This window comes from Rhinolophus sinicus, linkage group LG03, assembly GCF_036562045.2.
Source record: "Rhinolophus sinicus isolate RSC01 linkage group LG03, ASM3656204v1, whole genome shotgun sequence".
Lineage (NCBI taxonomy): Eukaryota > Metazoa > Chordata > Mammalia > Chiroptera > Rhinolophidae > Rhinolophus > Rhinolophus sinicus.
The window spans coordinates 70951935-70967516 of record NC_133753.1 but is presented as its reverse complement, the minus strand read 5'-3'; the positions used below and the strand labels follow the sequence as shown (position 1 = coordinate 70967516).

General features: G+C 47.7%; 1 protein-coding gene and 1 pseudogene across 2 annotated transcripts; both read left to right on the top strand.

Moving 5' to 3' along the window:
- The first annotated feature begins 1581 nt into the window (after positions 1 to 1581).
- On the top strand, positions 1582 to 7686 carry LOC109458868 (zinc finger protein 639; annotated as a pseudogene).
- LPCAT4 (lysophosphatidylcholine acyltransferase 4) lies at positions 7544 to 15423 on the top strand. Of its 2 annotated transcripts, none has more exons than XM_074327940.1 (14): positions 7544 to 7859; positions 9146 to 9288; positions 9624 to 9844; positions 10212 to 10324; positions 10447 to 10507; positions 10814 to 10857; positions 11049 to 11083; positions 11611 to 11665; positions 11789 to 11871; positions 12116 to 12241; positions 12596 to 12728; positions 13901 to 13999; positions 14327 to 14483; positions 14752 to 15423. In XM_074327940.1, exons 1-14 carry the CDS (start codon positions 7746 to 7748, stop codon positions 14904 to 14906), a joined length of 1539 nt encoding a protein of 512 aa, XP_074184041.1. In that variant the 5' UTR covers positions 7544 to 7745; the 3' UTR covers positions 14907 to 15423. The 2 variants fall into 2 exon arrangements, with proteins under 2 accessions (XP_074184041.1, XP_019608437.2); XM_019752878.2 differs by having other exon boundaries at positions 10799 to 10857.
- Positions 15424 to 15582: the final 159 nt, after the last annotated feature.

Sequence of the window (15582 nt, the reverse complement as noted above, 5' to 3'; positions counted from 1 at the left end):
TGGAGGTGTGCCCCAAGTAAAGGAGTCCCATGAACTATTCTGTGGTGCCAGATTCAAGGCTGTTTATTCTGACCCACACCCACTCTGACAATGCAAATTCATACCATTATTCCCAGGAAGGATTCATGTAAATCTAACACCAAGACTGGAAAAAAAAATAGTTCAAACAATAGTGATATCTTCATAAATATGAAAGATATTTTTTTGTTAGTGGCATGGTATTCTGTAAAGATCACTGTGAATGCAGATCTCAGAGTAGTTACTCAGGTAGAGTGATCAATGACCATTATTCCACGCCCCTGGACATGGGTGATCATGGATGAACAGGCAATGTCCAAGAATCTACATCAGTTATTGCTTTTTTTTTTTTAATCTGAGACTCTCAAACACCAGAAAACATTTATTAAACACAGGCACATTCAGCACTGTGGTACACTCAGAACCACAGAAATGGAATCACCCCTTCTCCCATGCTCACATGTGCCCTTATGAAGTACAAGTAAGTTCCCTTTTAAAACTTTTTTTTCTTGTTCCAATCCTGTCTTGAACACTCTTGAATATGGTGAAGTTTGTGATTCTTTTTCCTCAATGTATAATCTCATCAAGGACATTCTTAGTGTACCTAGAATGAAGACACAGAACATGTACTGTCCCTACCAAAGAGCAGTCCAGCCCCCAAAAAGAACCTAACTTGGTATTAAATGAGCCTCTTACTTACTGAGATTTCAAAAATTTGTCAATATAATTCTTGACTGAAGAATAAGATGGCATGAGGAAGCTGGAATTCAAGTTCCACAACCACAATAGACTAAGTCCAACTCACCTATATATATATACTCCCAGCACTTAGCTTGGTGTCAGGTACATACCTGTTGCTCAATATTTTTTAATTAAATTGAAAACAGACAAGATGGCTTGTCAGAAGAATTCCCTCCTCACTTAAGGCACCTCTGAAACAAACAGAAATATACATCTGATCCCAAAAGTATGTGGGAAACAATCCTGATTTCAATTTCTCCACCATACACATAGACTACAAAATCTTTATCTCTATCCCAAGCCCCAGATCCACATTTTTAAAGACCTACTAGATGATGCCACCTGGATCTGGCTGGAGCCTCCCAATGAAAATGTTTAAATCAAGTCAACCCCCAAATCTTCCTAGTCTCCCAAGCTAGACCAGTGGTTCTATGAAACAAGTACCTAACAGATCATGGAGTCAGTAGGTTATCAAAGGTAGGGTGATGGAGTGGGTCAACCCCAGGTGCATGGGTAAGAGCATGCATTGTCTGTAGAGAATTTAAAAACAATAATAAACAGCCTGGTGGAGAGCCAAGGAACGCTAGGGCCAGAGCAGTGCTACCCCGTGGTGAGCCTGTGGCGGGGGTGGGGTGGTGGTGGTGGGGGGTGGGGGGGGTGGGGGTGGGGAGGGCAGTGCAGCCCCTCCACCCACACTCTGGCCCCTGCCGGGGTGGTGGGGTGGGGTCCCGGGGACCGGCATTTTTTACCATCTGTGAAAACTTCCCTGTAATTCATTTTCCTCTCTCATATTAAGAATAATACCAAATTGAAAAGATATGGATGAGTAGCCTAAAAAAAAAAAAAAAAAAAAAAAGGAAGATTTTACACCCTTCTGGTTATTCAGATTCCTTTGGTATAAACAGAATTGCACATGGATTCAACGGAATTTTTTTCTGATTGATACAGTGTCTGTTGTATGAGACAACCAGACTTAAAATATTTTGACAACAAAGATAATGATTTTGATACAGAGACATCAAATGACTTGCCAAAATTGAGATGGAACCAAGGCCAGAAACAGAAATCAGAACTCTCTGGTTCCCACTCCCACACTTAGAATTCTAGACCACACTGCCTTGCCTACAGAAAAATCTGCGGATACTGAAATTTGTAATGAAGAATGTGACTCACCTGAATCAGTCCACCAACAAACTCAAGAGGAGAGTCCTATAGAAGCTCACACCGCTGAAGATGTTCCGATTGCTGCAGAAGTGCCTGCAGTTTCTGAAGATTGTGATAGAGACAGAAAACAATACCTCTGAGTCTCCAAGACCAAACTAATGAAGAGCCACCTGCTAAACTGCGAGATTCTTGACAAGAGCCAAGCTTTGAATGCCCAGCAGAAATGGCCTTTACTAATAGCTGCGGTCTCTATAAATGTGAATTTAGCGAGTTCAACAGCAAACATCTTTCTGATGTAAAGCAGCATATGATCCTGAGGCATAAGCGTACTGATTCAAATTTGTGTCGCGTGTGCGAGGAAAAGTTTCTCTGCCATCCTGTTTCTGATCAAACACGCCCAACTGCATGAAGAGGATCCCTACGTTTGTCTATACTGTGGTTATAAGACAGTAATTTTTGACAACCCCAGCCAGCCCATTGCAGATACCCGTTTCAGTCATCACCTTTATTGGTGTGAGTAGTGCGATGCACGGTTCTCAAGCAGTGAACTCCACCTACATTTCCAGCAGCACAGCTGTGATGAACAGTACTTGTGTCAGCTCTGTGAACTTGAAACAAATGATCTGGAAGATTTGCATAGCCATGCGGTAAATGAACATGCATGTAAATTAATAGAGTGACAAGTGTAACAATGGAGAACAGGGGACAGTACAGCCTCTTGAGCAAAATTACCGTTGGCGAATGTAAAAACTTCTTTGTGTGCCAAGTATGTGGTTTTCAGAGTAGACTTCATACAGATGTTAACAGGCATGTTGCCATTGAACATACTAAAGTATTTCCTCGTGTTTGTGATGACTGTGGAAAATGCTTTTCAAGTATGCTAGAATATTGCAAATATTTAAATTCACATTTATGTGAAAGGATTTTTTAATGTCAATACTGTCAATACGCAACAGGATAAATTGAAGATCTTAAAATTCATCTAGACTTCAAGCATTCAGCTGACTTACCTCATAAATGTAGTGACTGCTTGATGAGGTTTGGAAAGGAAGGGAATTATTACGTTATCTTCCAATCCATGAGACAGTGTATTCTCTTTAACTTCCATAATGTTAATGTAAAATAATAAACATGACATTTTGGACAAATTAAATTAATAAAACTGCCTAACGATCAGTCAGCATTTAATTATCACTAGCAATGCACCAGCAATTCTGAACAATGTCAGCAATAAAACACTTCTCAAAAAAATATATACTATGGGTCCAAGTTTCAAACAATTGCTGTGGCTACTTTTGAGTTTGAAGAACATTTATTTAAGCTTCAAGTTGGACATTTTTATTACTTACCCTTTAATAAACTGTATTTTTCATGGAGTTTAACTCAAAGAACTCCCAGTTACACAACTGCCCTCAGACACAAGCAGACTCAGTAGCTATTCCCATTCATTTAGAGAGTAAGTTTGCATAGATCTGGAATCATTCCAGATTACTTCAGGTGTCCATCATGTCTCCAGCCCCTACAGGCCTACGTTTAAACAGTACATTCGAGATAAACAATGACAGCATACTGACCGTGTCTTAGCTCGGGCTGCCATAACAAAATACCATGGGTGGCTTGAGAAACTGAAATTTATTTTCTCACAGTTCTGGAGGCTGGAAATCTGAGGTCATGGTCCATTTATAGTGAGGGCTTTCTTCCTGGTTTACAGATGACAGCCTCTCACTGTGTCCTCATGTGTCAGAGACAGACGATGAGCTCTTTGGCCTCTTTTTATATGGGCCCTAATCCCATCATGAGGGCCCCCCTCCAACGGGTCCAATATGCTGTATAGTACTGCACGGAGTAATTCCAAAGAGTCTAGAAATCTGTATAAACACCAAATATTATCTACAAGTTGAATAAATAATAGAACGCACATTATACATGTAACCACACAATATGTGTGATTATACTGATGGATATGGAACTTCTACAGAACCCTGCCATATCTTAACTGACCTTGGCTTACTCTTTTCTAGAGGTAGGGACAAGCACAAATTATTTAGAATACTTCCAAGGTTTTGCACAGTATCACTCAACCTCCTTCCCCCACATGATTTCCTGCCATTCTCATCCCAGAAAACTGATCACATGGGTTCATTTATACCCTCATTAACTTTCTCCTGTCTGCCACTCAGTGCTATTTCTGTTTTGTTCCTCCACAATTTCTTCACAACTGCTTTTTCATCAAGATCTAATTCAAATGACCCTCTAGGAAAGTCTCTCTTGAGATAACATGATCTACTTAGTTGTTCCCTTCGTTATGCTTAAGAGCGTTTGTTTCTATCTGCATTTCAGTATCACTTATGTATTATAATTGTGTGAAATGGTTAAACAAACTCTGAACAAGAGAATTTTACTTTTACTCAGGAAAAATGAGGGCATTTCTCCATAACAGGGAAACGATCTTCCTCTTGGACCCTGAATCTGTTAGTGTCTGTAGTACACACCCTCCAAGGTGGCCTTATGATTCCTGTCTCCTTAGTATGCATTCCTTAGTAGAATTCCCTCCCCTTGAGTTCAGGGCAAATCGGTGACTTGCTTATGACAACAGAATATGACAATGTTGATCTCACTCACGATTATGTTGCATTAAATGGCAAAGGTGACTGGATTTTGTACATGCAGTTAAGGCCCCTCATCCTTAATTAGTTGACTTTGAGTTAATCAAAAGCAGTATTATCCTGAGTGGGCCTGACTTAATCAGGTGAGTCCTTCAAAAGAGTGTGTGGAGGTCACAGACTCTAAGCAGGCAGAGACTCTCTCTGGTGCTGGCTGCAGGAATCAAGCTACCATGAATTCTACAGCCTCAAGGAAATGAATTCTGCAAACAACTGAAGGAGCTTGGAAGCAGGTCCTTCCCTAGTCAAGCCAGGAGAAAAAAACATACGGCCCCTTGATTTCAGCCATGTGAGACCTGGAGCAGAGGGCCTAGCTAAGCTGTATCTGGACTTCTGACCTAGAGAAAATGTGATAATAAATAAAAGCATTTTAAGCTGCTAATTGTATGGCAATTTGTTACAAAGTAATAGAAAACTAATACAGTGGTTTTGCACATAAAGGAATCTCTGACTCAAACTGGCTTAACAAGCAAGGAAATTTATTTTCTCATATAACAGGAAATCCAGAAGTACTTCAGACTTCAAATTGGTTTGTGCAGCAGCTCAATTCAGTCATCAAAGATCCAGATTTTTCGCATCTCACCACTCTGCTATCCTAGTGGGTAGTTGATCCTTGGGGTAGTTGCAACATGGCTCCAGCAGTCACAGGTGTCGCATTCAGAAACATCCAGAGGATAAAAGAGAGTGTTAATTTATAAGGCATTCTCATGAAGAATGAGGAAACTTTTCCCAGAAGCTCCTCTGCAGATTTCCCTTCATGTCTCATTGTCCAGAGTCACACATCCATTTTATTACAAATCAGTTACTGACCAGGAGAAAAGGATTACCTCAGATGAGTTCCAACCCCAACCTGGCTGCCCCTGAGGCAAATAGGCATGGAGGCAGCTAGATACTGAAACGAAATCAGGATTCTGTTAAGGAAGAAAGGGGAGAAAATACCAACATGTCCACTATAAATCCCAATCAAAGAGTTACTCTACTAAGAAGACAAAAATGTATGAAACCTCTGGCCTATCAACACTGGCAGAATAAATTATGCTAGAGCCTCTAAATTACAAAAGGGCAAGTTGAACAGCAAAAACAAAGAAACAGTTCCTTTGTTAAATGGTTGCTTTGCTAATAGCAAGCACATTTGCAGAACATTTTAGCAAAAAGTTAATGAAGGCTTATTTAAAATATTAAACTTATCACAAAGACTGAGATTGCTCAGCAATCAGTGATAAAAAAAAATCTGAGATAAAGAAGTAACAACCTGGCAGAGAGTAGCAAGGAGCAAGAACATTACAAGGGACATGAAAAATAAACAAAACAGAAAAATAGAAATGCACACAAGATACACTGCCTAGGAGTTCTCATCATTTCCATAGAAAGAATTAGAAAGTAGTATCAAAACTTTCTCTGTATATCATCGATAGTATGTGGTTATCCATAAGTACACAGTAAGTTGCATATAATTATTACTCCATGGGTTTGAGTCCTAAGTTCAATAAATGCTACTGGTATGGTTTTAGATGATTTATATAAAATGTTAAAGGCATAGAAAAGCAAATTATGGGTCATTATGCATTTAATGAATTGTCTTAATTGAAATTACATAACTATTGAAAACTACCTTGGAAAATCCAAGATAATACAGAAACTTGCTCTCTCTTAAATAGTAGATAAAAGATGTACATGTATCTAATCAGCACATTGTACACCTTAAACTTATATGTCAACATCTCCATAACGCTGGAAATTATTTTTACTTATAGATAAAAGAGCTATGGAATCTTCTCTAAGACTCTTTAATAAAATCCTGAGTAGGATATCCTTTTATTTCTCTGAGAATGCTAACTGCTCTCTTCTTAAGAATATAAGCGGGAGTGTAAGTAGGTAAATTATGGGGCAAGGAAGGTCTAGATAGAAGTGGAGTGACTTCTGGCTTTTGCTTGATCCCCCTTTTAATAAAAAGATGAATGGTACCCGATGACCCAGCAGCCCATTGATCTGCCATTGTTCTCATTACCCTCACGAAATGATGATTGACATGGTTACAGATGAGAGAACTAAAACAAGGTGAACCAAAGGCAGCTTCTTTTCCACACGCAATGAGGTTCTTTCCACTTTTTTGTCAAGGGTATTATCTTTCTGATTGTGTTACTAGCTGTGGGTATCAAAGTCCACCCAATTCTCTGATCTTACCATCACCTGGCACAAACAAGGGCTTACCAGTTTATGAGTTCTCTAAGAGAGTTTGGAGTTTGGGGGTGAAGGGTATTTGTCTTCTCACTCACAGTGGAGAGAGGGAGACCGGCACAGAAAAGAGACACTAGAAGGAAAAGGAGGGCTACCTCTGGGGTCATCCCAGCTTTCCGGGTTCCCACTACTCTTTCCCGCGCCTGCCTTGTTGGACTTATGGGGGCCAGCATCTTGGGGGTTGCTGGTGCCTGGCGGATTCGCGTCCTCACACCAGAGCAGGGGGCCCTGCCTAGCGCTGGCGCATGCGGAGGTGAGGCACACCGCGGCCGCCAGAGGGCGCGAGCGTCTTGAGTCCTCGCGCGATGGCATCGCGGGGAACGGGAAGGATAGGTGGTCGTCCCGCGAGGAGGGGTGGCAGCGGGGAGAAAGGGACCCTGCCCTGCCTCCGAACTGCTGGCCTTCGCGCACGGTGCACCCGCCCTTCCATTTCCATCTGCCCGAGGGCCCCACTCCGATCTGCGCTCGTAGGGTGACCTCCACGCGTGAGCCCGGTCGGAGGGCGCTCTCCACCCAGCACCCACCTCGCGGCCCCAAAGCCGCTCCTAGCTGGTGGCTTGCAAGGAGGCGGCGGCGGGATCTTCAGAGAGGAACGCCCGGAGGGCCAGACCCGATAGCATCCCGCAGGCCTCAAAGCATCCGGCCGCTGCGGAACAATGGCTGGAGGGGCTGCGGGTGCGGCAGCAGGCGCGGAGGAGCTGGAGCTCCCGGGCACTGGAAGCCCCGCCCCTCGGCCGGCTCCCTGACAACGCGGGTCGGGCCGCGCCGCCTGCTCCCCGCCCCTCCGCGCCCCGCACCAGGCGGGGCCGGGGCCAGAGCGCTGCCGCCGCTTTGCTGCAGCCTGCAGCTGCTGCTCTGCTGAGCGAGGCTGGGGGCCGGGCTGAGGCCGGGGCGCCCTCCTTCCCACCTCCTCCCGCCGCTATGAGCCAGGGAAGTCCGGGGGACTGGCCCCCCCTCGAGCCCACCTCGGGACCCTCAGCACCCCCCAACCCCTTCGTGCATGAGTTACATCTCTCCCGCCTCCAGAAGGTTAAGGTAAGGTGTGGGAGGGGGCGTCGGGAGGACTTTGGGATAGGAAAAAGAGGTCGTTTAGAGTCCTAGCAAAGGTGGGGATGGGGCTCAAGGAAAGGAGATGGGTAAGAGGCTTGCGGAGCGGGAGTCGGGGGGTGCGCACGTGGGGGTGGCGGGGGTGGGGTGAGCTAGGAGTCCTGGAAAGGACGCGGCCTTGGGCGATAGACAAACTCCAAGGTGTGGAAGAATTGACTAGCTGAGGATGAAGGACTGCAGGGAATTCAGGGGTAGGGGAGATGGAGGATTCTGGGGAATGCGGATTACATCCTGCGGAGGCCGATGGGCTAGAAGGGAGTTAGAGACTACGGAAAGCCGGGGGTGGGGGCAGGGGCGTGCTGAATGCTTCTCGGAGGCTTTGAATTAGAGGAAACGGGCTTCTGGGCCCGGAGCCTGCGCCCCTGTGCCCTTCCAACGCCCCCTCTTTCCACTTCCCCCCCCACCCCGCACTGCAGCACCTCCTGGTGGGGGTGGGGGGGGAGGCTGAGAAGGGGGTTGGCTACAGGAAGTGCAGGGTCGCACCAACCTAGCGGAACTGATGAGTAGTGTGGGGAGTGTCCAAGGTTTCTGCAGCCATCACCTCCCCTGAGGCGACCTCCTGAGGCTTGGTTTGTTTACCTGCACTCTTCCCCTGGGCAGCCCATGGAGTCACCTGGCTCCTGGCAACCCCTACCCTGCGAAGTAGAGGCTGAGTTCTTCTCTCCCCCTTCCTCCTGTACTAGGGGAGTGCTTGGGCAGAACTACAGACTGGCCTGTGTCCTGAAAAGTGGACCTCTGTGTGTTCCAACCTTCCGCCTCCCAGGCCCAAAGTAGAAAGAACCGTGTACCAGGTTTCTGTTGGACCTAGGAGCTATTTATGGAACGGGACATGGAAGAGAAAGAAATATCTCTAGCCTACTCCACATCAAGCACTGTGCTGGGGCTTTTACATGGGTTATCACTAAATCTTCTTAACAGCCTTTCCAAATGCTAGATGCACTTATGACACTTGATTTTATAGGTGGGATGGAGACCAACTGAAAGATGGGAAAATGAGGCCCCTGATCTTACTAATCTTTTATTCTCTTGCCCTCCAACGAGGGGTATCTTCATCCCACCTTGGATTCCAACCCCCCTCCTATTCCCACATCACCTTGCACCTGATCTACAGTGGGTAGTGGCTCTCTGCTCCTGTGTCTATCCTTGCATGACGGGGGAAGGCTTGGAGGGAAGGTCTTCCAGCCATGAAGTGGCATTCTCTCCCACCTCTGCAGTTCTACTTCCTGGGGGCACTGCTGGCCCCCATCCGAGTGCTTCTGGCCTTTATCGTCCTCTTTCTCCTCTGGCCCTTTGCCTGGCTGCAAGTAGCTGGTCTGACTGAGGAGGAGCTTCAGGAGCCACTTACAGGATGGAGAAAGTAAGTGGGGGATCAGCCACTAGAAGCCCTGTTTCTCACTTCTCTTTCCTGCTGTTCATTCCGCTCCCTCTTTGAGAAGAATAGGAGGGAGGGTTCTGAAGCTCTGGGACCCAGCCTGGCGAGGTGAGGTGAGTCAGCCGGGCTCAGACCTGGTACCCAGGACCTTCGCACTAAGTGATGTGTCCTGATAGGTCCCAAAGTAGCCAGAGACTTCCACCTCTTGGCCAGAGTAATAGAGGGCAAAAGAGAGGTACCTGCTTTCCTGGGTGCCAAAGCCTGGGGGTGAGTGAAGGTCAGATTTGCCACCTCCACTGACGCTACACCTTGCTCTGCAGGACGGTGTGCCACAACGGAGTACTGGGCCTCAGCCGCCTGCTCTTTTTCCTTCTGGGCTTCCTCCGGATTCGTGTTCGGGGTCAGCGGGCCTCTCGCCTTCAAGCCCCTGTCCTTGTTGCCGCCCCCCACTCTACTTTCTTTGATCCCATTGTTCTGCTGCCCTGTGACCTGCCCAAGGTTGTCTCCCGAGCTGAGAACCTTTCTGTGCCTGTCATTGGAGGTGAGAGAGTGAAGGAGGGCTCAAGGGGAGAGATGACAACTCTGGGGAAAAAACGGGAATCAGATGGACACACTCTGGAGAGAACTGGCCTCAAGGTTGGGGAGGGGGAGAAGTTAGAAGAGATATTGACTGATGCACGTGAAATGCAAATGAACACCATTTGTGATGCTACCTCTTAGACTCTGAGGGCTGGGGCTTAGAGAGGGTGCTGGAGGGAGCTCTGGTCAGTTCCCTAACAGGACAACATACAGTAAAAGGAGGGTCCCCAGGACACAGATAACTGAGAAGCATCTGCTACTGTTGAGAACGGGGAGACTGCAGGTGTTAGTGCCCCTGAGTAGGAATCTTTATCCTCTCTGGACCGCAGCCCTTCTTCGCTTCAACCAAGCCATCCTCGTATCCCGGCATGACCCGGCTTCTCGGCGCAGAGTGGTGGAGGAGGTCCGAAGGCGGGCTACCTCAGGAGGCAAGTGGCCCCAGGTGGGTAAGAGTCTTACAACTCTCTTCTCACCTTTTATGTGCTCCTGAAGAGGCTTCACTTTCCTCTCTGCTCCCCTTCAGCCTACCCTTCCTCATCCTGGTCTCTTGGTTTTATTCCCCAGGTACTGTTCTTTCCTGAGGGCACCTGTTCCAACAAGAAGGCTTTGCTTAAATTCAAACCAGGTGAATAAAACGATAGTGGGTGGTAGGGCTGTAGGAAAAAGGAGCCTCAAATTTGGAGAAGGACTCTGGAATAACCCAAGAAGTGGAGGGATGGGGGAGGAATGAGAGACAGGGAACCAACCACCTAGCTGACGCTGAGAAGTCTCAAGAAGTCAGAGAGAAAATTATAAATGAAACGGAGCAAAGCCAGATCTCATGTGAGAACTGTCCCAGACTCCTACACTTCATGCCCTCTAGCTACCTCCATGTACTAACCTCTGCCTGGGGGGTGGGGGTGGAAATGGGATTTAGGAGCCTTCATTGCAGGGGTCCCTGTGCAGCCCATCCTCATCCGCTACCCCAACAGTCTGGTGAGTCTTAGTCCAAGAAGTGGGGAGGGGGAGAACGAATTCACCCTCATAGGTGAAACCTGTGAGCCATGATGGGATGTGCATGTGGGGGTGGGGCCAGGGCGGGGTCAGAGCCTCTGCTCAAAGAGGATTAGCCAGTTGCAGGGAAGAAAAGTAATGCCTTTCTCCGTTCACCTCTGTTTCTCCCATAGGATACTACCAGCTGGGCATGGAGAGGCCCTGGAGTGTGAGTTCTGGTGTTCCTGGTGTAAGGGTGGGGAGCAGGGTCCGTCAGAGAATTCCTGGCCCATCTTTCAATCTCCAGGCCAAGCAAACCTCTAGAGAAGGAGATGCTTGTTTCCCACTGTTTTCTGACCTCCCGGTGTGATCTGGAGTGCTTTCAGCTATCCCTCCTAATCATTCGTGCTGTGATCATAGCTCTTTTTAACTTATTTTCTTGTTTCTAAGTGATTTTCTCCAGTCGTCTCTGTTTGAGAACCTCCACCACCAGGCTTGCCTCTTGCCCTTTCCTGAATTACTCAAACCTCCTCTCACCTGCAGTTCTTCCTCTGACATATCCCTGCAACACTTCTCACTTTGTCTACCACCTTTCTGGCCCTTCCCTTTGTCTCCCAACTGTACATTTACCCAGCTCACTATATGGTTAGGATTGCATTTTTATATCAGTGGGTAGAAATTCTCCATTCCCCTGTTTGGGGTGGGAGGAGCCCATATTGAGAGATTGGTGAGCATCTGAGGTCTTTCTTTTCTTAGACTCAAGGTCCTCTGGCTCACAGCCGCTCAGCCCTGCAGCATCGTTGATGTGGAGGTATGACCCCTAGGGGTGGGGTGTGAGAATGGGCATCCACTAACCCCTGAAGCTTTGGGAAAAGAGGGTGGGGGTGGTCACCCCTAGCTTTGAGGTCCTGATGAGTGTGTCTGTGTGTTTCAGTTCCTCCCTGTGTATCACCCCAGCCCGGAGGAGAGCAGGGACCCCACCCTCTATGCCAACAATGTCCAGAGGGTTATGGCACAGTGAGTGTCCCACAAAGTGTTTCCTGGAGCAGATAAACAGGGCAAAGGGATCACAGGCCAGGGTGGAGGGCTGAGGTTTTGAGGCAAACTTGGGGAGTGGCAGTGGGAAGGGCTGTTAGACAGCTGAGACTGGGAGGAGATGGGGGTTAAAGGGACCCAATGTCCTCCCCCTAGTCAGCAGGTCAGTCCTCAAAAGAGTCTTCTGCCTCAATCCCCCTCCATTACATCCCTTTTCATCCTGTAGGGCCCTGGGCATTCCAGCCACCGAGTGTGAGTTTGTAGGGAGCTTGCCCGTGATTGTGGTGGGTCGGCTGAAGGTAGCGTTGGAGCCACAGCTCTGGGAACTGGGAAAGGTGCTTCGCAAGGCTGGGTAAGTGACTTTAAAATGAGGGTATGGGCAGTGTCGTGTATAGACAGAAAAAGAGTAAGAAGAAAAGGGAGAAATGGGAAGGACAAAGGAAAGTCTTAAAAAATAAAAGTGGGAAGATGGAGGGATTTTTTAAAAGATAATGGAGTAAAAGGAAGGAGGAAGAAAGAAGGATACGTAATAACCCAAGATAAAAGTAGGAATGGCTGTCCAGGGACTATGAGTCAGAGTACACCTTAGGAAAACACCAGATGTACCTGTGCTGGATAACTCTGAGGGCTGGGACCACAGTCCTGCTGGATGGTGTGCCCAGAAAGAAACTGAGTCAGCTCTCTGCCTTCAACAATTTCATTGTAGGCTGTCTCCTGGCTATGTGGACACTGGGGCAGAGCCAGGCCGGAGCCGAATGATCAGCCGGGAAGAGTTTGCCAGGCAGCTACAGCTCTCTGACCCACAGACCGTGGCTGGTGCCTTTAGCTTCTTCCAGAAGGTAAAGGAGCTGGGATGTAGAGCACAGGGTTCAGGATTTAAGGACGGTATCTGAGTGGCCACGTCAGTCTCATTGGATGGCCAGTTTGGAGTCTGCACTGGATATTCTAACAGCTATTGTCAGAGCTGTCTTCTGAGATCTGCTGGGGAATCTTTTTTTTTAATAGCGTATCCAGTGCATTGCAGAGCAATGTTTTAACAACTGTGGGAAGGAACAATGGAGAAATAATCAATCTGTGAGGTCCATAAATTTCTGAAACCACTTTAGAGTTTGGCAAAGATCATATGACCTTGTGGGACACTGCGAGAGTGTTTCAGAGAAGAGCCATGAAGGTCAGGTGGGAAGGTGGCATGGCGGGGATAGCACAGCTTAGATGGTTAAGAGTGTGAGACCCAGAAGCATTTGCAATACTTGGGCAAATGTTTTAAAATATCCCACAGCTTCTCTGGGGAATTCCTGAACTTTCTCAAGAATCTTGGCAAACTGTATATTCCTGGGACTTACAGGTTTTCTTGTCAAATTATAATATTGTCCCAGAACGTTCTTAATGTTTATGAACAACTACCAGTGGTTCCACGGAGCTCTTTTTGATCTAAGATGCAGACCATGGCTCTCAACATCCTCTGAAGGAACCGAGAGTGACCAGGTGTGTTGATTCCTTAGATTGGGACAGACTGTCCCTGAAAGGAGCTTCCCCACTTAGCAAACCCTGAATGCCGTGGACCCCATAGAGTTGTTGGGGAAGACCTTGGGCTTTTTGCAAGAAATTATTCCAGCGTCCCCCGTGTAGTCTGCTGGACCAGTTTTCCCACATAGGATGAGTCAGGAGAGAACCAGTTTTTCTAGCTTGGGGGCCAAGAATGCCCTCGATGGTATGTCAGAAACTTACTGGTAACTCCTGTATTTCCAAGGGATTCCCTGACGTTCCTAGGAGCTTTGTCACCAGGTCACTTGGAGGAATAGCTTGAGCAAAACCATGACCTGAGAGAATTATCAGGGATCCTGGAGAGTTTAGGACACAGTGTTCTGAGGGAAGCAGACACAGGAGAGAGAGACACACACACGCACCACACACCACCCCCCCTCTACTGAGAAGAGGAGCCAAAATCCAGACAGAAGAGAGGCTGCAGGGTTGGTCTGCGCATTGCCCTGGTTTCTCTTTTACCCTCCAGGATGCCAATGGTTTGGTGGACTTCCGAGATGTGGCCCTTGCATTGGCAGCTCTGGATGGGGGCAGGGACCTGGAGGAGCTAACTCTCCTGGCCTTTGAGGTATGAGGGAGTGGGTGGGGGGATATAGTGGCTATGCTCACCCCACCCAGGAGCCTGTGTGGTGCGCTGTTACCAGTAGCTTCTAGATAGTAGCTGCTTGCTATACACTCCAGTGTCACAAACTGCAAAGCCCCAGGTTCTCTATGTGAAGGCATAGCTGGAAACATGAAGAGGGCAGCAGCTCTGAAGTTAGAATTCTCCTACAGAAAGGACCCAGACCTGTGCTGTATATTCTTGGAAGAGGAGGAGCCCGTTACGCAGATCTGTGGGGCAGAGTGGGGCGACGGCATAGAGAGAGGGCTTAACTGGTGTACCTCTCTCTTTCAGCTCTTTGCCGAGGAGCAAGGAGAAGGGACCAGCCACCTACTGTACAGAGACGGCTTCAGCACCATCCTGCACCTGCTGCTGGGGTCACCCCGCCCTGCTGCTGCGACCTTGCATGCCGAGCTATGCCAGTCGGGACCCTGCCAAGGCCTCTCCCTCTGTGAGTCACTGCCTTCTCAGCCCACGTGGGCACTCAGGGTACCATCAGCACTGGGCTGGGAGGGGATATGACCTGGCGGCCAGTGCCGGAGATCAGAATATCTGAGAGGTAAGAATGGGAGGAACCGGCTGGGAAGGCAGAAAGAGCATAAACATAGACTGAGGAGTGAAGAGCGATGAGAGGGACAGGACATACCATTTCTCAGAAAAGAGCAGGGCCTCCTCTTGCTCTCCTTTTTACTTTTCCCATCTCGCTCTTACCTGTCCAGGTCAGTTCCAGGACTTCGCCCTCCGTGACCCGCTCCATGGGAAGCTTTTCAGCACCTACCTGCGCCCCTCCCAGCCACCAAATGCCTCATCCCCAGGCAGCACCGCTGCTCTGGCCAATGGGACTATGCACGCACCCAAGCAGAAAGGCGACTGAGCGCCTGGACCTCCCCAGCTCGCATCTGGCCCGCAGACTCAGGGCCGCTCCAGGGGTCGCCCCTGGGCCTCAAGTCCTCTCTGCTCCTGCTTGATTCTTTGTTATTGTTGTTTTTTTAAGTTGATTTTCATTTTTTGTTCGTTTGGTTTTTTTTGTAAGAAACTATTTTATATATAAATATAAATATATATCTATATCTATTTAAAAAAAAAAAGAAGCTCGGTCACATTGGTGGTATCCGTAGCTGGGAAGAAAAGCGGTTAATGGCTGACGGCTGCCCATTGGACAATCCTGAAGGTTCCCAAGGTCCGTACTCTTGTCCATGGATGAATCCTCTGCACTTGAGCTGGACAGGGAGCTTTCCTGCACAGAAATCGTGTGACTCTCATACCCTTCCCTCGTGTTATCATGCCCCATATACACACATTTTAACAGGCTTCCTCATGAACCTCTTTTCAGCCTATTCCCTCTTGTTCTGTCCTCATTAGAGATTAAAAAATAGCTAATTACCATTCCATATTTCATATCCTACTGAGATTGATGCCTCCTCTCAGACGAACCACACAGGAGGGTTTTTCTGCCATGGGGTGAGTTGAGGACATTGAAATCCCTCTGTCCAGCCTCTCTTCAAGGAAGAAGAAAGCAAGGCCCTCCTAAAGAAAGGTGCTATGTCTAG